Genomic DNA, 25,284 nt, shown 5'->3' with positions numbered 1-25,284 from the left:
TGTTTTATCTAACGAACTTACGGGTTTATTTTTATGCCAGAATTCAAAAGTTCAAAAACGAATTGGCATATTTCAAACATAGGATTAGGATCAAATACAAAGGATCCTAATTGTAAGAAGTGTAAGAAGAATTTATAGAGTGATAAGTGTCCAATAACCTAAAAAAACCCACTACACAAAAAAACCCACTACAAAAAAAAAAAAAAAAAAAAAAAACTTTAAACATCCACCACCACCAAAAACCTAAACCCCCCCCCATCACCCACCCTAATTTTTTTTTTTTTTTTTTTTTTTTTTTTTTTTTTTTTGCCGAGGGGGTGGGGGTTTAGGTTTTTGGGTGGGGGTGGGTGTTTAGTTTTTTTAGGTTTTTAGGGGGTGGGGGTTAGGTTTTTTTAGGTTTTTGGAGGGTGGGTTGGGGGGGGGGGGTTAGGTTTTTTTTAGGTTTTTGGGGGGTGGGGGGGGGGTAGGTTTTTGGGTGGTGGTGGGGTGGGGGTGGGTGTTTAGGTTTTTGGTGGTGATGTAGTGGGTTTAGTTTTAGGTTATTGGACACTTGTCACTCTATAAATCCTTCTTACACTTCTTACAATTAGAAGCCTTTGTAGAATAACTTGACCCTTCAAACATAATTGTTTAAAAAAATGCACATTTGTAATTTTAAAGTATTAAAATGTATAAAAATAATATTAAATATAAAAATATGTCATCTCCATGTCAACTACTTGTCGTGTTCTGGTTCATGTGCCTGACACAACATTTGGGTACGCGTCGTGATTGGTCCGCCAACCCATGAACACGAACATTTGGCAGCATTATGATTATGATCATGACCCAATATATAGAATGGCTACTCATGCCCATGACCTTCCTGTCACAAATTAGGACCTTAATTGTTGCTTAAGAGCTCTAGGCAACTACTCTGTAAAAATTGAAGCCTCTTTGGTTGATCCATATAACCTCTCTTAATTTCCAACAAATCAATATTGTAAAAAACAAGGTAATCATGTGGAGATTCAAGCCAATATGGAACCATGATTCACAAAACTAACTATATTAATCGTACGTAAAATTTGTTGACTTATAGCCTATAGGATGTTACCATTTATTTTGGTTGTAGTTCAGTTAGTCGAGACTATATTTCTCTGTAAGATTTTACATGTACTCTTTAACCTTGTTCGAGACTATATTTCTCTTTAGGATTTTACCTGTACTCTTTAAACCTATTCATTTGGTGCAACAAGTACTTTGCATAGGGGACAAGTGGCCTTTAACATTAGCCATTTCACAATGCATGTAGAATGGAAGTGATGGTCACAAGGAAGTAGAAGAAGTTGTTCCCCATCTTCATATTGGCAAAGACATATACAACAGTCCTGAAAAACATATGAAGATAACAATATAAATCAGCCAACATTAAATATACAACTTGAAAAAAAAATAAAGCTTTTAGAACCAATAAAATAGAGCAAGTTATAAAAAAATATTGAAAAGAATTGTTCCGGGTCAAACCCAGTTGAACTGAATCAAAGAATCACACATTTTCCCGTTACTCAGTCCGACTCACTCACACATTTTGCTACCTCGAATGATATTATTACAGATTGCGGTCACATGGAATAATATAATTATACACCTTTAAACATTTATGTCTGTTTCTTAACATAGATAATATACATCTTATACTTACAACAACAATATTATTATTATTATCATTACAATAATAATATAAACCTTAGAATAAGACAAGATAGGTATTGTATGCGCTAATAGACTTTGCACGACCCTCACCCAGTTGACCCGTTTGAACCATTCCCGTTTTACCTTTTTTTATTTGACCCATTTAAGATAAAACACAACCATTTTGACACATTTATAAATAAATGGGTCGAAACCGCAACCACTGCATAAAGCCTCTTCAAAGTTAACTTAGGTAATTAATACGCAATCGTTTTATCAGTGGGAGAAAATATATACCGCATTTTCAATTCGAAGAACACGCTCAGTGGAGAAGTCCTGGCCATTTGTCCCCATAGGGATCATTCTGCATGCTCTATTATCAGGCTGCCCAACGTCACCATTGGACACTTCATATCTATATTTGGGCAGGCTGCTGATTTCAGCCTCTGATGCACGTTCCTGTGTATTCAATTCACATAGTTGTAAAAATCAGCAAGAAACAAAATTAAACCAAATATAAAATGGTTTTTATCTATTTCACCTGGCTGTTGATGTAGTGCATGAAGACAATAATGCAGGGCAAGCAAAAACAAAAGGCGGCTGAGAGGAAAATATACAGAATAATACGAAGGGCAAGAAAGAACACGTCGGTAGCCAAAAATGCAAGAGTCAACCTACCATCATTAAAAAAACAAATTAAGAAAAAAAAATTAAACAACGTCCAAAGGTGTTTGGATTGATCCTTTCATACTTTAAAAGAAACATAAAGTTCACTGAGTTCCCTAAGCTCCTTCATACACCGACACATGTATTGTTATAAACTCTTTTCTAGACTGTTTATGAATGATCACAAAGCTATTATATAGGTTCAAGACATACCAGAATAGAAGTGGAGTGCCATGATGATCGTAAGTAAAGAGCATCCAACCGAAGCCAAGCGCCCACCACATGGAATAGATCACTGTAGTAAGCAGTTCACATTTTCTGGTCAAAATATAAAACACCATTAGGGCATTTTAGTCATATCTTAATCAACTGCTTCCATAAACTTTTGTATAGTGTCAAATGATAGTGTCATCCTCAGTGGCGGATCTTGCCCGTTGAACGTGTCAGGGCCGAAAGACACGGGCACTAAAAAAAGCCCGGACAAGCCCGGGCCAAACATAGTATATATAAAAAATTTCGATCGAAATGCGGAAAATTAGCACTACGGTCGAAAAACTTGCCCGGGCCGTGGCCCTGCCAGAGCTCTTCTAAGATCCGCCCATGGTCATCCTTGTGGAACATAGGGATTATCTATCTTTCCAAAAACATCAAGGAAGACAGTTATCTCAAAAATCAGATCAATGACCCTGCATAAACATTTAACTTGCTTTAAAAGGCTAGGCTAAGACATAAATAGGTACACTGTGAAAAGGAACATTCAAAAAAGTCATTTGTTATCTTAATCAGTTAATCCTACTCAAGATATTTGTTCTTCCTATGTAAAATCTCTACCGTCTGATTCACTACATGATCCTTGAAAACGCATGCTTATGATGCACCAATTTTATTTGTTAAAGTCAACATTCTTCTTAGGACTTGATAAAGTAAAGGATTGTGTTGGGGCGAAAATAAATTACCTAGGACATGCCTGAGGCATCACTAGCTTATGCTATAATTTTGCAGCTTAAAGTGTTACTCTCACCACAAACACGCGACTTACATTAGGTTCATTCTTATGAAGCAAGTCAAACTGAAAGCAATCAGATACATCTCCTTCCTAACAGAATTTACCTTCCCAAAAATTCCATAAACTACAAGAATCAGGTAGCTTAATTACTCAAGTTGAGCTTATCAAACTTGTTAACTTCAAAGAGCCTCAATGAAGTCAGAAGTCCACATGCTTCTAATTATCTCATGTTTGGTTATATAAAATTGACTTTAACTATTGTCAAAACATACTTCGGTATAAAAGAGAATTAATCGCATTAATAGTATATGTAGTTGACCAGTTCGTTTCTTATTCTGAAACAGTTTCCATCCTAGACTAAACTAGAAAATTATTCATTCTCAGGATTTCAATTTGGATCCAATAAGGTTCAAGTCTCTGATAAAATTTTCAACAGAAAAATCCGAAAATTATATAAGAAGTTGAGCCACAACCAGATATTATTCTCTTCAAGCTTCAGCTATAGTCATTGGCGGACCCAAGCTTTGGCTTGGGTGGGCGGGCGCCCCCCTTGAAAAAAAAAATTTAGTGTATTTTCGAGTTAAAAATCTCGACTGCACCCCTTGAAAATTTGGTTGAACCCTTCGTTCGCACCCCCAAAAAATAATTTTTGGGTCCGCCACTGGCTATAGTTCACCGATTTCATATTCTCTAACTAATTAGTGTAAATTATAAGCTTAGCAATTATCATTTCATACTTTTAGTTTGGTCAATAAGTATATCAAAAGCTTACATTTAACTACAGCAGGCAAATAGCACGTTAGTTACGGAATTGAAAGCAGCATAAACTCATTAAATGTAAACTAAATGAAATTCAGAATTAAATCTACCGGATCGGATGAAGATCTTCTAACTCGTTCTCATATCTCGGACCAGTGATAGTCAGCGTTACTGAGTTAGGCGCAGTTGCGATTACTCCATTCCTCCTCATATACTCCAACACCACAAGCACCGCATTAACCACACACAGCATCGAGTAACCGCAGATCCAAACCCTAAGTTCCGCATTATCCTCTTCCCGCGCAATCCAGAACAATGTAACGAACGAAACCACAACAAACGCAAGGTTCCACAGCGTCTCTATAACCACAACTGGAAGCGAATAGCCCCAAGCCTCTCGGTAATCCTCCAGCTGTAGCGCTACGTTCTGGCGAACTACCATTGATGCTCCACGGCGGCCGGCAAAAAGACCTAGAAGCATAGGGACTCTCGACGGAGGTCTATCTCCTCCGGCGGACGGTGCGAGAGCGGTGGCTTGAGTTGGAGAGAGTAACGGCTCATCTACGGTGGTGAGCTCCGGCACCGACGTTGCAATCTCCGTCATGGTGTAACAGAATGATAACAGTACTGATTCTGTTTTGAAAATGTAACCGTCTAGTTAGATATAGGGGGGAAACAGTATAGTTTCACTTTACCCCCTAAGGTTCGGTATTGTGACGATAATGGTGACATCGATTTTATTAAGTATGTAAAGAGAAGTGTATGAAGTTGTGTTGTTTTGATTATGAATATAACCCTGGGGCGTTTTCTGTCATGTGGCAGTCCAGTCAGCATGGGACATTATTGGGCGTTTTTACAAAAGTGGTGTAGTGGGAATAAGGCCCAATAACGCCCCTTCCATTAATTACACAATGATTTTTTTTAAATTAAATAATACAAAAGTTTCCCCATTGGTCAGTCAACCCTTGCCACAAGCCCTTTTAGGCGTTTTTTTAAATACGCCGGCCCAATTTTTTTGTCGAAAAACGCTTAATCACGCCGGGGTATAATGGGTGGGGGGGCGTTTTCGAGCGTTTTTTTTTTTTTTTTTAAACGCCCCATTACGGGCGGTCTTACAGATAGTATTTACTTAAAGTGAAAACAATTTAATCTCACTTAAAGTAAAAAAAAAAAAAAACATATTTAATACAACCAATCAAAAGGTGTATTGTTAATCTCACTATCAAAAAGGTGTAAACTTAATCTCACTTACAATTAGTATTGACTTAAAGTGAAAAAAAAAACATATTAATTCAACCAATCAAAAAGGTGTATTGTTCATCTCACTTACAAATGCTATATAGTATAGTATAATATAATTCCATTTTTTGTTAATTTAGTTAATTTTGTGTGAAAGATCAATTTATTGAAGAACCATATGATGGGTATGATCTAGACGGTTTTATAACCGAAGAGAGTTTAAAATCCACACTTGTTGTGACAAAAAAGAAGAGTCGTTGAACTAATGGATAACGCATATTCAAATAGCAAAATAAAAGCATGGTCATGATAGTGAGCTTAGATTTTCCAAATGTAGTTGAGTTTAGAAGAATTTTAAACCTTCGTGCATGACAAATGCAACACGGCTCACCACAAAATGTGCAAATATGGAGTTACCTTTAAATGTTACATGTTTGTTTTTGTAATAAGTTTTTTGCTTATACAACATTTGTGTAGGTAAAAATTGACAATGGGGTGACTCATTGTAAATAGAATTGGATGACTTTTTAGTACTTTAGTAGTCCTGATCATTGCTCGAAAAGTTAGTTTGTGGCTTGCTTGAAAATTCTCGGTTCTCGAAAAGAGATGTTTGTAAACGAGCTAAGCCTATAAGCTGGGGTTGGCTCATTGACTCGTTTAAATTAAACCCTATATAATATGAATTAAAAATATACTAATTATAACAACATATAAAAACTATTGAGAAAAAAAAAAACAAAAATAATACATATGTGTATGCTGAAACCCCTATATTCATCTTCATCTTTAATAAAACCATATGCAAGTTTACATTTTTAATAATAAAATTAGAGGTTTTCATATAATTAATCAACTATCATTCAACTCTTTAAATATTACAAGATGATGATAATCTCAACTATCCTAATATTCAGACTAGATAATTACTCTAATATTCAAAGTAGAGATAGATTAAACTCAGCTAAAAGTAGAAAACCTAAGCAGTATGCAAATTGCATTCAAGCTACTAGTGAAAAGGTTCACCTATATTCTTCTAATTAATACTAGTTCACCCTTACAATAACTTCTTTGCCACTGGCCACGCCACGCCTACTTCCTGTGTCACGCCATTTCATAAAACAAAAAATTATGTTAAATTATCACTTGAACATGGCATTTAAGTGTAGTGTAGTGTAGTGTGTGTGTGTGTGTGTGTGTGTGTGTGTCTATATATATATTACGGAAAGGTTTAAATGGGAACGCTGAATCTTGTGAAAACCGTGAGAACGAATGAAAAAACCACGGGAACTTGGTCAAAAACAATTCAAATTCAATTTTTTTTAAACTTATCATTATTATTCGAATACAATGTTAGAAATTTAATTTACACGTTTAAATTTACGTGAATTCGTAAACAAAGAAAATTTACACGTGTAAGTTTGCCATTTACACGTGTAAATTTGTTATATTTACACATGTGTGAAAATTCTAATAAGAGTGATTTTGAGAGGGGAAATGAATTATTTGACGTTGTAAATTCTTTTTTTTTTTTTTTGATGTTGTATTTAATTACAATGAGGTTTGTATTAAAAAAATTGGATTTGATTTTTTTTTTCATTCGTTCTCACTGTTCTCGCAATAGTTAGCATTCTCCAGATAACCCTCCCATATATATATATATATATAAACCCGAGTGAAATATAGACTTACGTTTATAGCGTTTCACTGCCTTACAATAGTTACTTCCACATTTACACCGGAATGCCTTCCTTGCATAACTATCATCATCAAAATCAATACCATAATCCTGCATCCATTTTTCAAACACAGGCTTAACATCATCATACTAACAAATAATGACATAATAGCCCATCGCTACTCACCCAAGTTAGTTCTTCCATAGCCTTTACTTCCCTAGTAGTGAAAAACGCGTGCTGCGAATTCAATTAACGGCATAAATCAATTAATTGAACACATAAATACATGTACATGTAAAGCACAGTAAATAATTAAAAGCAGTACATGATAAAAATGGTGATCTGGTGACTCCACTTCAACAGGGATCTCAACCATGTTAGCATCCACACATCTATCAAACCAACCAAACAAATTTTCAATTAAGAAAAAAAAAAAAACAGGTAAAAGTTAGGATTAAACATGTAACATGTAATTAAATACCTATGGTTAATGAAGCGTGCGACGTTTCCAAACAATGTGGCGTCCAAACAAAGGGCCTCTTCATCCTTTAAAAAACCTTCTGAACTCCAATCAGCATCCAATAAGACAGAGTATCTTCTATGTTCTTCATTCTTGTTGAGTTCGTTCCGTTCAAATAACTCACGATTTGTTACGATTTCTCCAACATACTCGCATACAAACGTCCCCTTAGGTAAGTCCTCTAGAGTCCTCAGTCCCCAACCCTTTCCTTCACGTGTCATAAATACCTGCAATCTTGCTTGAATGCCTCTCTGAACAACACGATTTCCGCAGCTCAAACCACACCCGCACTTATACCAGCATTCCTTTATGAATTCCGTTCTCTTTCGCAGAGTGATATCGATGCGCTTTTCAAGGAACTTTTCATCCACTAAACCGTCAGTTGTGTATGCAAACTCGCCTCCTTTTTCTACAGCACAAGCACACGGTACTTCACGGAATAAACAATCACCAAAGCAACCCGGGCAGCTATTTTCATCAGATATACTCGCAAGCATAGGCTTCACATTTGCAGTGTCGTAGTTAACATTTGTCTTAATGTAGGTGAAGCTAGGTGGTTTCTCATCATCAACATCGTTAACTAATGATATTTCGCGTTTTTCCAAACCGCGAGTTATGTCATCCACCCAGTAGTGCTTGCTGCAGAGCCCAACCGTTGCTTGCGCCTTTGGAATCGTAGTCAAGATACTTGAACACGACAACTCATCGATACCAACCATCTGTTGCTTTTTGAACGTTCCGATAAAACAATCTTCGAATTCACTTGCTACCACAAATCTTGGGAAATCAGTAGTGGGAGCATCTTCTTTCTCGGGTTCGTTGTTAAAAGATGGGTTCGTGTTACCGACATGATCTGATGCATTCCCTTGTTCGATAAAACATTCGCATATTTGTTTTAAAACTTGAGCGAGAGAAAATCCCATTGCAAAAGCTTGGAATTTTTCTTGATATATATCCTCAAGGTGCTTCGTAACCGCATCAGGACTTGGAAAACCGAATCCAGGAGGAGGTTTACATATGGAAAAAGTGAACTTGACTTCACCATTGGATGAAGAAGCTATATCGACCTCAGAGGAACATCGCGATAGCGGTACATCCTTGTTCTTGTTCTTGTTCGCCTTGGTATCCGAATTGTTATATTCTAAACACAAATTTCCCCGATTCTCTCGTAAATATCCTGCAGGATCTTTACATATTTCAAATAATTATCAATCATTTTAACAAAATAAATATCTAAGATTAGTTGCATTGTTGATGCATAAATAGGGATGCAAATGAACTGAACGAACACGAACAAGAACTTTTTCGTGTTCGTTTGTTAAGGAAATATATGTGTTCACGAACTGTTCATGAACACTTACCGAATGAGATTTTATGTTCGTGTTTGTTCGTTAAGGAAATGAATGTGTTCGTGTTCGTTTGTTAATTTTAGGCAAGGAATGCAAACGAACGTTATGAACATAAATTGAAACAAACGAACACCAACAAACACTCATGAACAGAATATATAATACACTAATACTTATTAAGTATTTTAGTTGTCGGAAATTTAAAGTTTTTAAATAAAATTTATGAACAAAAAACACTAATGAACTATCGAACACAGACAAACATAAATGAACACGTTCCCGAACATAATTAACGAAAGCGGCCTCTGTTCATGTTCGTTCATTTGACTAAACGAACGAAATTTCTTGTTCGTGTTTGTTCATTTATTAAAGGAACTTCTTGCAAACGGTTCACGAACTGTTCGCTGAACGTTCGGTTCGTTTGCGGCCCTATGCATAATTGCATAAACATACTTGAAGATGTGGTTTCGCTTCTCAATCGAGGTCTTCTTTTTAGCGGCTCCTCTTCTTCTTCTTCTTCTTCCGGTTCATCAATAAATACGAAGCCATGTTCCACAATTTCCATTTCCTGCATGTCATATCATTAATGAATAATCGTTTAGTGACAAACCAACTATAATAAGAACAATATTTACCAAATTGATCGAGTACCTTAGGTCCCTCGGGTTCAAGAATCGCATCTAGAAGCACCTTATAGTCGTCTTCCTCGATATACTTCCAATTCTTTTCATAAGCCTTCAAGAGGTGTTTCAACGTAGATCTTACTGTTGATGGAGATATGTCATAACGCTTCATTGCGTTGCACGCTTGTTTACTTTTTTCCAAATATAGCTTGGAAGGTGCCATCCGTAAATCCAACCTACACAGTTAATAAAACAAGATATACATTAGAATCTCAAACATTAACTAACATTATATCGCTAAGGAAAGAAAAATGGCAATCATATCTTAATCGTTTGAAGAAGAAACGTAAACATTTTTATGAAGATACATACATGAGTACAGTACAATCTTGTAATTATAATTTTATATAACCCATTTAGCCACAATATACAATAAAATAAAATATGCATAATGAAGAATGAACATTGAGTAAAAGCTCATTTAAGGGCTACTTGATGAAGATGTCTGATAGTGTGTACATATAGCAAGACCTTACGTACGTGAAGTCTCACCTCGTGCCTCGGCTTTCGGGAACTAAACGCCTCAGAGCGCCTCGTGCTATTTAAAACGAAGTTTAAAATTGATGCTCAAGTTATTTTTAAGAGAAAATAAAATTGTTTGTGGGTTAACCTAGTCTGGTTTGTTACTAAAAGTTCTAAAAAAGACCCGATTCAACCTGAACCATTTTCACCCCTTACCTGACCTGTATGGGTGTAAACAAGCCCAGAGGCTCGAGAGCTACTCGTTATTGGCTCGGTTAAAAGCTCGAACGAGCCGAGCTTTAACGAGCCCGAGCTCGAGCCCAGAAATAGAGCTCGTTTAGTTATCGAGCCCGAGCTCGAGCCTAAAATACAAAACTTGTTTAGGCTCGCGAGCCCAAACAAAAAATTATTTATTTTTTATATAATATAATAATAATGATGATAACATTGGCGAGCCGAGTTCGAGCCGATCTTTGGCTCGTTTAAGCGACATCGAAGCGAGCTCAAGTCGAGTTTTTAGCTCGTCTGAGGTTGTTCTTAAAATAGCCCGAGCCGAGCTCGAGCTTTGGGTTTTACTCGCGAGCCGAGCTCGAGCTCAAATTAGTAGGCTCGAATCGAGCCGAGCTCGAGCTTCATAAAAACATAACGAGCCGAGCTCGGGCTCGGCCCGGCTCGTTTACACCCCTACTGACCTGCCTAACTACCACGTACACAGAAAGGATCGCTTTAAGAAATGTTATTTTGGTTCAGGTCAAAACAGGTTTCGAGAAAATTGGGTATGGGTCTGACCAGCCCATTTTAAAGATGGTGAATAATATCATCGTCTCAATTCCATTTTTTTTCTAGCTAAATTGGCCGAAATCAGATCATTGTTTTGTTCGAACCCATGTTGGTGTCAATGAGGTTAGATCCATTCAATCAAATAAATCTAAGAAGTATCAGTTAAGTGCCATTTAGTAAATTCTCAGAAAGGCATATCATTAAACAATATATGCCCCTTTCTTTAGAAAAACAATCCCCTAAATGGAATCATATATTTTTGTTGTTCATACTTTCAGTTCAAAACATCAAATAACCATAACTTTAAGAATCTTTTACCTATAAATACTAACAACAAATACGTTGATTAGAGCTACACATCCATAGATCCATAAAAACTGAAAATAAAATTAAAATAAAATAAAAAAAAAAACACACACACACACACACCCGTTTGGGATAAATTTGGAAAGAAAAAAATTAAGATTTTGAGGAACCTGTGTAGCATCATTACCTAAGTCCTAAACATACGAAAAATTAACACCATCATTAGAGTATATTTTCAACCACATAGCATACACAAACATGTAATCTTCGTTCATTGTGGGAAATTATCAGATGGGTTTCACAGGACTTGATCACCAATTTTCAGATCAAATTGTAAAAAGTAAAAAATAAAAAATAATAATTATTATTATTATTATTTGAGTTTGGACGTATGAGATTAAGCTTCAAGCACTTCATCACTCCTCGATTATTACTAACATAATCCTAGAAACATTCATGACCAAATTTTCATTTTGTAAAATAACCTTAACGTGTCAAAATTATGCTGAAATTTAGTAATGCAATTTGAAGGGTTACCTTGCTGGTGATGGTCAAAGATCAGAGCAATCAAGGAGAAAGAAGAACAGAACTTCAAAAGTAAAGGTGAAGATCAGAGGAAGAACAAGACCACAGCTGTGAAGAAAAAGTGAAAAACCATTGCAGCAGGGAAATCAAAGGGACAGAGAACAAAAAGTTTGTTCTCTTAATTTATGTTTGAAAATAGAAATAACTACTAGAAGGTCCTTATAATATATTTATTATTGCGGTTTTGATCCCTAGACTTTTTTATTACTACAATTTTGGTTCTTAGTTCTCACAATTTAATCGGAAGGAGCCTAAGCTTTGAAAGCCGCCAACATGCAACCCCCCCCCCCCCAAGGGGCGCCAAAGAAGGTGTTGTGAATGGAATGGCGTGCGTGAAAGGCGAGTGAATAGTGAACCTCATTTACAGTTTAGGTGGACCAATGAGTGAATAATGTCCAATCTCATGAGTTCAACTCTACGAGGGAGCCCCCATGAAATAAATGACAAATGGTGGTCAAACTTGTTCAGTTTATAGCACCATGAGCCATCGTAAAGGCAAATCCTTGCAAATAATGATGATGGCAATCAATGTGGATGATAAATGGGATTTGTGGAGATGAGCGTCTTTAGAAAATTATGTGACAGTGAAAGGAGAAAGGGGGCGTTCAAAGGCGCGCTTTGCTTTGCGGTCCATTCGAGCAGCACTTGCATGGACCCATCAATCCGCACATTCTTCGTAGATGCTTAATATCATAAAAAGTCAGGCTTGGATTACTAATATTAATAAGTTGACTTCATAATTTTTAGACAATATAAACTTATATAGATACTATCTCAAAAATATATATCACTAGAATTATGACATGCCGCGCGTTGTGGCGGCTTCAAAACTTAAAGTAACTCGAATTTGTATCGTCAAATGTCAGACCGACTCGTTTCTGAGCAAAACTTACGTCAAAACGTATACCAACTGAAAACATACACAAAATAAGCACGAAAACATTTTATATTTCACCACTTATTACCAAAAAAAATTAACGTAAAAAACAAATGGGAAACGTACTTAAATAAAGCACGTAAGAAAATAATATTATATAAGTTAAAAAATGGTATCGCACGTTGCGGGCAGGGTTGAAACTTAAAGTAATTCGAATTTATATCATCTAGAGAAAACATATTATTTATGACAAAATGTAGACCAATTGAAAACATGCATCAGAAATTGCATGAAATCTATTGCCAAAACATTCATCAACCGAAACCATACGTAAAAATAAGCACAGAAACGCTTTATATGTAACTCACGTACATAAATCATTGTATAGTAACTTTTGTCCCCCCGGTCTGAAATCTATTTGGAGTCACATATAAAGCGTAAAAAAAAGTATATTCTTCAAAATCTATTTGGAGTCGCATATAATATCCTTCGAAATGGCTCCAAATATATTTTGATAATCATTGTATTTAAATATGAGAAAATCACAAAGTTTGTATTATTGGTTAGTTTTGCGTATAATAGTTGTTTACTTGTATTTGTATTTATATATATACATGAATCCACTAATTATTATTATGAAGTTGTTGAAATATTTAATATATCAGATCTATTGATCTTTTTAAAAAGATTGGGGTCCGGGGATCCGACCCACTCTATGTAGGTTTGCCTCACGTATCTATCGTTTATCCAACTTTAATCTCATTATGTACACGTATATAGTATATTCTATATATTATACGGAAAATCAGCTTTTTCGTATAAATTTTTTATTGCGTAATGTAAATTTTCGTTGTTAATATGAAGATAAATAGGTTAGAAATAATATATCAATTCAAATAAATAACCACAACAATGTAAGTTAAATGAAGATAACATATTACATATCTCATCGTTTTTCTTTTCCTTTTTTGTTGAACATATATACTATATAACTACATCTGTAAGTAATACATTAACAACAATTTATATTAAACACGTTGTTAACGACCAAACATTCTTGCTATGTTAAGTTGAGAGTGTTCACAATTTGTTTTATCTTATTAACGAGTTGATGCAACCCGCGCGTTGCAGCGGGATGTTGATTATGAATCTATTTAGCATTACTATATGAGATACGGAGAATTCTTAATTTTATGTAACACATTAAGAAAATTTTATGATTCAATAAAAACTTATTAAAATATATAAATTAAATAAACTTAATTTAAAGATATAAATAGAAAAATCGACTCCTACAGCAAAAGGATTTCTAGAGTTATATAAATTCTTACTTTATTACATCAACAAATAAGTCCATAGATAATAAAGTAATATAGTTTTTAATGAGTTACCAAATATTCAGCATACCTAAAGATGAAACTAATTAAATTACTAAACCTTATAGATTCTTTCATATAAATCTGAAAAAAAAAATTAATAACACATGAAGAAAACAATAAATATAAAAACGACGGTGCATATTTACATATATTAAATTAAATTATTAATTATTAATTAATTATTAATTTAATTAATTATTATTAATTAATTAATTATTAATTAATTATTATTAATTATTATTATTATTAATTATTATTATTATTAATTATTATTATTATTAATTATTATTAATTAATTAATTATTAATTAATTATTAATTATTAATTTAAAATAGAAGATAGAATGAACAGTGAATTAAGTATTGTATGTACAAATAGAATGGAATGGATAATATGTAGTTTTTTTAATGATTTTATTATCTTCTTTACTTTTAAGTTGTATAAGATTGTGTCAATCGGTATTGATATCGAAAATACTGGTACAGTTATCGGTACATAAAGGTAAAAACTGACACTAACCTGGTACAGAAAACGCCAAAAGTCGGTATCGAATTGATTTTGAAAATTTTAGTTCGGAAATTCGGTACTGCTACCCGGTACCATTTGCCCATCCCTGGTCACGAGCACCGTACGAGCAACGGTATCGTGCAACTTTTCTTTTGTTGATTTTCTTCGATTTTTAATGATTTCTTTTTTTTCGTTTCAGGGTTAGGGATGAGCTCGGTGCCAACCAATATCGAATCGGTACTGGTACCGAACATACCAGTTACGGTACCAGTATATGAAGGTAAAAACCGGTAAAAGTCGTACCAATTGGTACTTAAGATCTTTCGGTTCGGGAAATTCGGTACCGGTACCCAGTATCATTTACTCATCTCTGGCCACAGGTTTCATACGAACAACATCATTCCATATAACTTTTTTTGTTGATTTTCTTTTGGTTATCTTTTAGTGTTTTTTTCTATATTTTCTTTTTATTCTTGTCAGCGGTTCCGTGCGCAACCCGCTTGTAGTGATTTCAAAACCTTGGTACTAGTACCGAAAATACCAGTTACGGTACCAGTATATGAAGGTAAAAACCAGTAGCAAACCAGTACAAGGAACACCAATAGTCGTACCGAATTGTTACTTAAGATTTTTTAGTTCGGGAAATTCGGTACTGGTACCCAGTATCATTTGCTCATTTTTTACCACAGGTTTCATACGAACAATATCATTATCATACAACTTTTTTGGATGATTTTCTTTTAGTTATCTTTTAATGTTTTTCTTCTATATTTTCTTTTTATTCTTGTCAGCAGTTCCGTGTGCAACACGTTTGTGGTGATTTCAAAACACATGTAAACACAGACTAAGCATCAAAAGACGTTCGCCGCAACGCGGTGATAGTAAAAAAAACTAGTTCTTCATTTATTTAGTTTCTTAACCCATTCATAAGATTTTGTGTGTGAATGAATATTAATTGGTTATCTATTTTTAAAAAAAATTGTTCGTTTTCAAAATAAAATTATATGGTTAATATATTATGATATAAGCTTAGAATTGCAAGTTATATGCTATATTATAAAAGAAAATAGATGACATGACAAAATAAACTTAAATGCAAAAGACATCAAAATTGTCTTCAAACTGAGAATCAATCATGTAAAGAAAATCAAAATAACTCAAATTTAAGCAAACATATAAATCTAGGTATTAATTGAGTCATTATATTAGTATTAATTTTTGTTAAAACGTTCAATTTGTTAATTAAATTATATAAATAACCACCAAATACGACCCATGACTTACAATGCAAGCATTAGTAGTTGCTTTTCGGTTGCTACATTGAGTGTTACTACTGTAACAAAGCGAAACGAGTCAGTCCAAACTCCCGCCGCAATACGTGGGGTAATTCCACTAGTATTATTAAAACGTGAAGGACGATGGGATGTATTTAAGAACCAAAAAACTTTATAATTAATTAAATATTTTTGAACATACACACAAAATCCAATAACTATAAAAACTTTAAAAAAGTAATCATTAGATATAAAATTGTTGTACATATTTAATTTGTTTGTAAGAAAATTAATATTTGTGAATTAAAAATATTTTCCTTTTGAACGTAAGTAATTATTAGATATAAAATTGTTGTACATATTTAATTTGTTTGTATGAAAATTAATATTTACTTGTGAATTAAAATTATTTTCTTTTTGAACGTAAATGATGAAATAAATTTGTTTTTAATTCCATTAGTCTAACTTATAATAAAAGACTCTAAATAATGCCATATGACATTTTCTCCTTCAACCTCATAAATTTTATTTATATTTGTTTAATAAATTTCTTTTAATATTAATACTAATTAATTACCAATATATAGATATCACTTATTTTTATCCTTATCTTTATCTAAAATTAATAAATAACTTCAATTTTGCAATTTAGACCCTTTGTTTTTTTTACTTTTACCCAAAGTTTTTCATCTTTTGCAATTTGATCTCAACTCTTTTTTATTTTCAATTTTGGTCCACCATACTTTTCATCTTGCCCAAGTTTTTCGTTTCGTTCTAAATATTGTGAGTTAACGCACGACAACGTGCGTGTGGGGTTCAACATTTCTTCGTATATTTTTTCCCGTTTGACTGGCCCATCGTGTCACATCATTTTTCTGCGTTTGACAAGTTCGTCCAACACGCGAGTCCTGGATTGACTTAGTTATTTTTTTCTATGTTTTACGTTTCGGCTTAATTTCTCAGTAACGAACGTGCGTGATTCAAAGAGTTTACATCTGCTTTTCACTCGGCGTTTTTTCTTTCCCGTTTTTATTTACTTTGTTTTTACGAGCTTTTCCAGTGTTGGTGGTCGCTGACAATGGTATAATATTGCTACTATTTAACACAGTTTTATGACAAACGCTGCAACGCAGGGGCTTAATACTAGTAATAGTAATATAAACTCATTTACAATTTTCAATAAAATCTCAAGGTTCGAGATGCTTTTCATTCCACCCTACTAAATTCAAATCCATTTTATTTTTCTTCCTAGGGGCGGATTCAGGGGTTTTTTGGAGTTCCTGAAAACCCCCCTTGGTTTGGCAAAGATGGAAAAACCTTTATAGGGACGGATCCAGGAGTGTTTTGGGGTTCCCAGAAACCTACTCGGTTTGTATGATTTGAAAAAAAATAGTGAGAATCTAACAAAAGGAATGGGTTTGGCAAAAGATTGAAGAAAATAGTGAAAATCTTGTATGCTTTGAAAAAAAAATTAGTAAGAATCTAATAAAAGTAACCTGATAAAAAAATTCATAAATCCACCAATATTCCTACCTTCACTCTCTTGTGACTCTCAATGTTCATCTTCTTTCTTCTTTCAAAATAACATTTCAAAAAGAACATTGACTTTCTTTTCTCCAACTACCGATTATGCATGTGACTTCATATATTCCACATGGACCACACATGAAACTGATCTGCAACAAATCCTTGGGTTCGGAGGCTGGGTCACAAAGATATAGACATGTTGTTCGCTTCCGGCAACGGTCGTTGGTCGGGGCTGTAAATGTTCAGATTGTGATATCAAGGCCGGCGGTTATGGTGGCGGTGGGGGTTTATATAGGGTGTGAAAAGTGGCAAACGGTGGAAAAAGTGGCTTCTCGGCTCGAGGAGACGCATTGGTTTGGTTTTTTTTTCGACGGCATGTCACGACGGTTATTTAGCTTTTTTGTCGGTTCCGTTAAGACATGTTTCACCACCGATAAAATCACGACGTTTTGAATGGAGGGTCAAGCAGTTATTTGATGCTATGTCAGAACACACAATGTTTGGTGATGTGGGTTGGTTGTTTTTTTTTGTTTTGTATGATAAGATATAATATAACAAAAATGGAAGATAATTTCATGATTGTTTACGGTTACTTGTTCTTGCGGTGCATCTTTTGGGGACGGTTCATTTATATCGACGTACCTTTTGCCTTTCCTTACATCGTATCAACATATGGTTGCATATATATTTGAATTGAATGAATCGGTGCCTTATTTTGAATTTATCGATGCCTCTCAAATCAAGCGGTGCTTTTTTAAAAATATATATAATCTAATCGAACTTATAATAAAAGACTACAAATAATACCACATGACATTCTCTTCTTTAACCTCATAAATTTTATTTATATTTGTTTAATAAATTTCTTTTAATATTAATAATAAATAATAACCAATATATAGATATCACTTATTTTTATCATTATCTTTATTTAAAATTAATAAATAACTTTAATTTTGCAATTTAGACACTTTATTTTTTTTTACTTTTAACCCAAAATTTTTCATCTTTTGCAATTTAATCCCAACTCTTTTTTATTTTCGATTTTGGTCCACCATATTTATCATCTTTCCCAAATTATTCGTTTCGTTCTAAATGTTGCGAGTTAACGCACCGCAACGTGCGTGTGGGGTTCAACATTTTTTCGTATATTTTTTTCCCGTTTGATTGGCCCGTCGCGTCACATCTATTTTTCTGTGTTTGACAAGTTCGTCCAACACGCGGGTCCTGGATGGACTTAGTTGTTTTTTTCTATGTTTTACGTTTCAGTTTAGTTTCTCAGCAACAAGTGTGCGTGATTCAAAGATTTTACGTCTTCTTTTCGCTCGGCGTTATTTTTTCCCGTTTTTATTTATTTTGTTTTTACGAGCTTTTTCGGTGTTAGTGGTCGCTAATACTGGTATAGTATTACTGGTACTTAACACAGTTTTATGACAAAAGCTGCAACGCATGGGCTTAATACTAGTATATAATGAAAGGGTGTGAGTAAATAAACTAAAGGGTGTGACTTTTAAACAAATGGGTCACAACCTAAGTTGCTAATTGTATAAGGGTATAGTTTAATTATTAGTTTTAATAAAACAAAGACTTTGGCATCACATATGGCTCGAAAGATGCAAGCATAAAATAACCAAGTAAACATTCAGAGTAATGTTTAATAAAACAAAGACTTTGGCATCACACATGGCTCGAAAGATGCAAGCATAAAATAACCAAGTAAACATTCAGAGTAATGTACAATTTACGTCCCTCAGGTTTGCACTCACTTACACGTTTAGTCCCCAATTTAAAAAATTCAACACTCCCGTCCCTAAGGTTGTCGATTGCTCGCAATCAGGTCCCTCCCTCTAACTCTTGTTGCCACAGTGACGAACTTAACCGGTACAAACCGAATTTCCATCTTGCCGCCGCCTTTCTAAAAACTATATACAATATCACTTTGACCCCCTCAACTTTCTAATACGTGTCGGTATAAATTCGACTTCGTCTACGTTTTATGTCACGTGAGTCACTTGATGTTAAAAATACAACACTTTTCCGATTTTAGTGTTTGTTTGTTGCTACTTACCATGGTTTGACGCCCATCACTTCGCAACGAGAAGGACTTAAGACTAGTTTTTATTATATTGATATTTTAATAGACATTATTGATTTTGAAAAGAAAAATAAAAAACAAAAAATCGTTCAAACCCACCAACCTACCCGTTTTGGTTTGTCATTTCCCAAAACCTTAGTGGCCAGGCCTAGAATTTTCGTCAAAACCAACTCCACCACACCATGAAAACCCCTAAATCATTCATTATCTTCTTCAAAAAATATCATAACTAAGTTTCCATATTTAACCATAATAATACCATATTGTGTTGTAGATCAAAAAAGGTCACAACTGTTTTGGAGGATGCAACTTTTTTACCTACAAGCATACTATTACTGTTGTGGCAAGCCAAAACCAAAAGCAATATGCAAATTGCATTAGGTACCTTTTCAAGCTACTTCTGAACTATTAACACTACCAAAAGCTTCACATCTATCCTTCACATACAACTAGTTCATTACTTGTTTGTCACTGGCTGCGCCTATTTCCTGTGCCACGTCATTTCATAAAAAAAATCACTCGAACATGGCGTATAAATGTTGTTTGTATATACACCCAAGTGAAATATAGACTTACGTTTTTTGCGTTTGACTGCCTTACACAATTTACTCCCACATTTGCACAGGAATGCCTTCACTGGGTGACTATCATCATCAAAATCAATACCGTAATCCTGGATCCATTTTTCAAACACACGCTTGCTTAACATCATCCTAAAATTGTAAAATAAGTCATAAACTCATAGTAGCCCATGACTACTTACCCAAGTTAATTCTTCCATAGCTTTTACCTCCCTAGTAGTGAAGAACGCATGCTGCAAACTCAAATAACGAAGTAAATTAATTACTCGCACAATAAATAACTAATATTTAAAAAGTGGTACATGGTAATAATGGTGATCCGGTGACTCCACTTCAACAGGGATCTCAACCATGTTAGCATCCACACATCTATCAAACCAACCAAATGAATTTTCAGTCGATGCATACCAAAAAAAAGCGGTAAAAGTTTGGAGTTATTTAAACGTGTAACGTGCATATAAATACCTATGGTTAATGAAGCGTGCGACGTTTCCAAACAATGTGGCGTCCAAACAAAGGGCCTCTTCATCCTTTAAAAAACCTTCTGAACTCCAATCAGCATCCAATAAGACAGGGTATGTATGCACTTCATTTTTGTTCTTTTCATTTCGTGCAAATAACTCACTATTTGTTACGATTTCTCCAATGTATTCGCATACGAATGTCCCCTTAGGTAAGTCCTCAAGAGTCCTAAGTCCCCAACCCTTTCCTTCGGGTGTCATAAATACCTGAAAAAATACAAGAAACTTGTAATGTTAAGTCCCCAACTCTTGGTAAATGAAAAATTTTGTGAAAGTTCACAGAGTAAAATGCCATTTTCGTCCCCGAGGTTTGGCCAATTTTGCGACTTTTGTCCAAAGATTTGTTTTTTCGCATCTGGATCCAAAAGGTTTGAAATTTTGTCATTTTCATCCGGCTCGTTAACTCCATCCTTTTTTCACCTTTAAGTCATGGTTATTTTCGTCTTTTTCGTTAACTTAAAGGCAATCCGGTCTTTTGAATACTTGTACATTTTGCTAAATGCTTGTACATAATGTGAAAAAGACCGAATTGCCCTTTAAGTTAACAAAAAAAAAGACGAAAAATGCCCCTGACTTAATAGAGAAAAATGGATGGACTTAACGAGCCGGATGAAAATGGCAAGATTTCAAACCTTTTGGATCCATATGCGAAAAAACAAACCTTTGGACAAAACTAGCCAAATCTCAGGGACAAAAATCGCGTTTTACTCAAGTTCACAACTAACCTGCAATTTTGCTTGAATGCCTCTCTGAACAACGCGATTTCCACAGTTAAAACCACAACCGCACTTATGCCAGCATTCCTTTATAAATCGCCTCACCAAATGGCCTTTACACGAATCAGATTGCGATCGATTTGTCTTTTTCTTCTTCATCCTCTCAAGTGGACAATCGTCACAATAAAAGTAGTCCTTTTTTGTGGGTTTTAAAGTAACATTAATACATTTCGTAAGAAAGTTTTCGTGCACTGAACCCTCAGTTGTGTAAGCAAACTCACCACCGGTTTCTACAGCACAAGCGCACGGTACATCACCGGATAAACAATCACCAAAGCAATTCGGGCAGCTGTTTTCATCGGATATACGCGCAAGCATGAACTTCACGTTTGCAGTCTTATAGTTAACATTCATCGGAATGTAGGTAAACGTAGGTAGTTTCTCATCGTCAACTTCATTAACTAATGATATTTCGTGTGTTTCCAAACCGCGGGTTATATCAGCCACCCAGTAGTGCTTGCCGCAGAGGTCAACCGTTGGTTGCTCCTTTGAAAATTTAGTCAACCTACTAGAACCGGATAACTCATCAATTCCAACCATTTGTTGCTTCCTTAACTTTCCACTTAAACAGCGATCAGATTCACTTGAAACACCAAAACGTGGGATCTGGATTGGATCAGTAACGGGACCACCTTGTTTCTCAGCTTCCTTAAAGTTTCCAAAAGACGGGAGCTTGTTACCAGCACGATCTAATGCATCCCGGTGTTCCATGAAACATTTGCATACGTGTTTTAAGACTTGAGCGAGAGAAGATCCCGTTCCAAGACTTTGGAATTTTTCTCGATATATATCCTCAACGCGCTTCGTAACTGCATCGGGACTTGGAATACAGAATCCAGGAGGAGGTTTACATATGGAAAAGGTGAACTTGACTTCACCATTGGAAGAAGAAGCTATATCAACCGCAGAGGAACATGGCGATCGCGGTAGATCCCCATCCACGTACTCATTTGCTTTCTTATTCGCCTCGCTGTCCGTTTTGTTATATTCCAAACTCAACATTCCACCATTTTCGCATGAATATGCAGGATCTGTGCATATTTTAAACAAATAATCAATCATTTTAACAAAATGAGTAAAATGCCAAAATCGTCCTTGAGATTTAGTCATTTTCGCTTGTTCCATACAAAATGGCTTTTTTGTGCATTTTAGTCCTTCAGGTTTGTGTTTTATTGCCATTTTCATCCTTAAGTTTGACAATTTATTGCGACTTTCGTCCCTCGATATTTGGCCCTCAGGGACGAAAACAGCAAGATTTCAAACTTTTTTAATGAAAATGGCACCTCAGGGACGGAAGTCACAAAAGTGGTCAAACCTCGTAAGACACGAAAATGACATTTTACTCTAACAAAATAGATATCCAAGATTGAATATCATATCATAAATTCATACTTGAAGATGTGGGTTCGCTTCTCAATCGAGGCCTTCTTATTAGTGGTTCTTCTTCTTCTTCATCATCATCGTCGTCTTCTTCTTCAGGTTCATCAATAAACTCGAAGCCATGTGTCACAATTTCCATTTTCTGCATATCATATCATAAATTCATAACCGGCCATTTTGTTACAAAATATAAACCTGCCGTAAAAAGATCAACATTTACCAAATTGATCGAGTACCTTAGGGCCTTCGGGTTCAACAATAGCATCTAGAAGCACCCTATAGCTGTCTTCTTCTATATACTTCCAGTTCTTATCATATACCTTCAAGAGGTGTTTCAATGTAGATCTTACTGTTGCTCGAGATATGCCATAACGGTTCATCGCGTTGCATGCTCGTCTAAAATTCTCCAGATATTGTTTTGAAGGTCCCATGATCAGTAAACAAAATCCACCCTTAACACTTAATAAAACAAACTATACATTAGTATCTCAAACATTAACTAACATTAGTATCAAACCACTTGTAAACTAGTGGTACCAAGCGTGTACAAAATAATGTTCCTCGACAAAGGTGTCCATTTGAAAGCAGGAAACGAGTCGAGCTGAGCAAGCTCAACTATCACTAGGCTCGAGCTCGGCTTGAGCATTGTTCCTAAAGCTCAAGCTCGGCTCGCATGTAGCTTTTTAGGCTTGAGCTCGGCTCATTTACTTTTTATCATTTATTTATTTATATTAATTATAAATTATTAATATTTTATATATAATTTACTAACTTTTCATAATTTTATATAAAGTAACTATTATTATTAATAATATTATTATTATTATTATTATTTAAAAATTATATAACTAACGGGCTCATTTAGGCTCACGGGCGGCTCGAGAGCCGATACGTGAAACTCGGGCCTTGGCTTATTTAAGCTCGCCTCGTTCAAACATTTTTTCAAGCTGAGTTCAGTAGCTCGGCTCGTGTGCACCCATAGACTAAGTTAGCCGTTGTAATAAAAACCAACATTTTGTTGGCAAAGAAGAAAGAAAAATGATAATTATAAAACATAAACAGTAGTTTTATGAAGATACATGATCCTACATGTTAGCGTGTAATATATAAAACAAACACAAGTAATGCAATGATCAATGATCATCAACGATCCAGCAACCAGATATTACTGGAAAACAAAAGAAATATTTCATAAATGTGGCAGCTTGAAGGTCAAATCGTCGCTGTATTTTTAGGTTTTAAGAGTGAAATTAGATCATCAAAAATATTTATGAAATTTATCTTAGTGTTAGTCCAAGAAAGGAATTGTTGGAGACTTACAAAAGAGAAGTGGAAAACTTGGGATTTGAGTCTTTGGATGAACTTGATCAAAAAAAATAATTCACCTTCAAATTTAAGTTATGATTTTGCCTGGGGAAAGATGAAAAATGCAGGGAGATAAAAAGGACAATGATTAAAAAGATGACCTTTTAATTTTACCATTAAAAATAGAAAATCTGAAATAATTACATGAATGGTCCAAGTGGCCTGGGTGCATTTATAGTCATTTAAGTCTCAATTTATATTTCAAGTGAATAATGAGGACTGAAAAATAAATTTAGAGATTAAATCCGTGAGAACTGAAGTGTATAGTAAATAAAATTTAGGAGGGATGAAATCCGTAATATGAAAGATCATATAAACAAGAACACCCTTAGGGGGTTCGGGGCACAATCGGTAAAGGGGATCGGGGAGGGAATTCACCGATTAGGGGGGGGGGGGGCTGCCATTGTTTCGGGGAAGCATTTCGGGGAACAAATTGGGTGAAGGTTTACCGTGAGCGGGGAGCCTGACATATGGTGGGGCCCATTTTTCCAACCAATCAAACAATTTTGTTTTTTTTTTTTTTTTTTTAATAAAAAAAACAAGGGTAGTTAAGAGGGGAGTGGCGCCATCAAATTGGGGTGTTAGGGGAGTTTAAGAGGGGAGTTGACGTGGCACACGGGGATTGGTTTGGCGTAAGAGAGGGCACTCACCTATTAGGTGTGCACCCCCTTCACCCTTAGTATGTGTGAGTGGTGGGGGTTTGGGTGTTTTCTCCTTGAAAAACGCCCCTACACACTCATGTAACTGTCACCTGGGACGTTGTTGATTAAAAAAAAACTTCAAAGCGTTGTTTTAAAAACATTCTCGCTGGCACCTTTTCAAAATATGACCATTGCAAACGGTCAAAAACAATTAATATTTGTTTTTTAATTCAACTTTTAACCTATAAATACTCACTTTTTCATTACTTTTATAAACTTTCTTCACTTTTCACCCGCATTCTCTACTTTTCATCTCTTTTTTATGAACTGTCTACTCTTTCTTTTATTTATTAAATCATGAATCTCTTCCGACCCTCATTCGGTGTGACGTCCAGACCCGATAACCCCAATACATATCGGCCGAACACCACGCAACCGCAACCGAACTTCAACCTTCAAGACATGGATCCGAATGTATTTGAGTACGCGCAAATACTAGGCATGGGCAGTTCGCAACCATTCTTTCAAGTTTCGCACCTTTCCAACCATGGGCAGTTCGCAACCGTCTACCCAAGAAACCGATCCAGAGAGAGAAACGGTACCGGAGACACAACCCGAGCCCGTTGTCGAGGGATCTAAACGGGGGAAAGGTCTCA

The 25,284-nt window shown here is 35.1% G+C and overlaps 3 protein-coding genes across 4 annotated transcripts; all 3 read right to left on the bottom strand.

Annotated features, from left to right (window-relative positions):
• Positions 1-1,009: 1,009 nt before the first annotated feature.
• Positions 1,010-4,754, bottom strand: LOC110882391 (E3 ubiquitin protein ligase RIE1). The gene is made up of 5 exons (XM_022130425.2): positions 4,216-4,754; positions 2,554-2,658; positions 2,216-2,348; positions 1,972-2,133; positions 1,010-1,370 (listed from the first exon to the last, which is right to left on the bottom strand). The coding sequence occupies exons 1-5, from the start codon at positions 4,707-4,709 to the stop codon at positions 1,218-1,220; spliced, it is 1,047 nt and encodes a 348-aa protein (XP_021986117.1). The 5' UTR covers positions 4,710-4,754; the 3' UTR covers positions 1,010-1,217.
• A 1,402-nt stretch (positions 4,755-6,156) lies between these two features.
• LOC110882381 (probable inactive histone-lysine N-methyltransferase SUVR1) lies at positions 6,157-11,803 on the bottom strand. 2 transcript variants are annotated; one of them, XM_035984967.1, is made up of 8 exons: positions 11,658-11,803; positions 9,541-9,748; positions 9,343-9,457; positions 7,502-8,726; positions 7,346-7,412; positions 7,207-7,257; positions 7,034-7,130; positions 6,157-6,440 (listed from the first exon to the last, which is right to left on the bottom strand). In XM_035984967.1, exons 2-8 carry the CDS (start codon positions 9,733-9,735, stop codon positions 6,388-6,390), a joined length of 1,803 nt encoding a protein of 600 aa, XP_035840860.1. In that variant the 5' UTR covers positions 9,736-9,748; positions 11,658-11,803; the 3' UTR covers positions 6,157-6,387. The 2 variants fall into 2 exon arrangements, with proteins under 2 accessions (XP_035840860.1, XP_035840861.1); XM_035984968.1 differs by having other exon boundaries at positions 7,502-8,717.
• An 8,012-nt stretch (positions 11,804-19,815) lies between these two features.
• On the bottom strand, positions 19,816-24,081 carry LOC118488002 (histone-lysine N-methyltransferase SUVR4-like). Its single transcript, XM_035984966.1, has 9 exons — positions 23,943-24,081; positions 22,859-23,081; positions 22,635-22,764; positions 21,192-22,273; positions 20,411-20,673; positions 20,248-20,314; positions 20,128-20,178; positions 19,941-20,037; positions 19,816-19,852 (listed from the first exon to the last, which is right to left on the bottom strand). Exons 2-9 carry the CDS (start codon positions 23,051-23,053, stop codon positions 19,833-19,835), a joined length of 1,905 nt encoding a protein of 634 aa, XP_035840859.1. The 5' UTR covers positions 23,054-23,081; positions 23,943-24,081; the 3' UTR covers positions 19,816-19,832.
• Positions 24,082-25,284: the final 1,203 nt, after the last annotated feature.

Source organism: Helianthus annuus, chromosome 16 (genome assembly GCF_002127325.2).
Source record: "Helianthus annuus cultivar XRQ/B chromosome 16, HanXRQr2.0-SUNRISE, whole genome shotgun sequence".
In the NCBI taxonomy this organism is placed as follows: Eukaryota; Viridiplantae; Streptophyta; class Magnoliopsida; order Asterales; family Asteraceae; genus Helianthus; species Helianthus annuus.
The sequence above is the reverse complement of the archived record's forward strand: the minus strand, read 5'-3'. Positions and strand labels throughout refer to the sequence as shown.

Excerpts from the sequence above, each read along its gene's own strand:
- LOC110882391 (XM_022130425.2), bottom strand. The coding sequence starts at position 4,709 with ATGACGGAGATTGCAACGTCGGTGCCGGAGCTCACCACCGTAGATGAG. Across the intron at positions 2,659-4,215 it reads GAAGATCTTCATCCGATCCG|AAAATGTGAACTGCTTACTA; the intron begins GTAGATTTAATT and ends TATTTTGACCAG. Across the intron at positions 2,349-2,553 it reads GGCACTCCACTTCTATTCTG|GTTGACTCTTGCATTTTTGG; the intron begins GTATGTCTTGAA and ends TAATGATGGTAG.
- LOC118488002 (XM_035984966.1), bottom strand. The coding sequence starts at position 23,053 with ATGGGACCTTCAAAACAATATCTGGAGAATTTTAGACGAGCATGCAAC. Across the intron at positions 22,274-22,634 it reads AAGCGAACCCACATCTTCAA|ATCCTGCATATTCATGCGAA; the intron begins GTATGAATTTAT and ends AAATATGCACAG. Across the intron at positions 20,179-20,247 it reads CGGATCACCATTATTACCAT|CATGCGTTCTTCACTACTAG; the intron begins GTACCACTTTTT and ends TTGAGTTTGCAG.
- LOC110882381 (XM_035984967.1), bottom strand. The coding sequence starts at position 9,735 with ATGGCACCTTCCAAGCTATATTTGGAAAAAAGTAAACAAGCGTGCAAC. Across the intron at positions 9,458-9,540 it reads TTGAACCCGAGGGACCTAAG|GAAATGGAAATTGTGGAACA; the intron begins GTACTCGATCAA and ends TATGACATGCAG. Across the intron at positions 7,258-7,345 it reads CAGATCACCATTTTTATCAT|CACGCGTTTTTCACTACTAG; the intron begins GTACTGCTTTTA and ends TTGAATTCGCAG.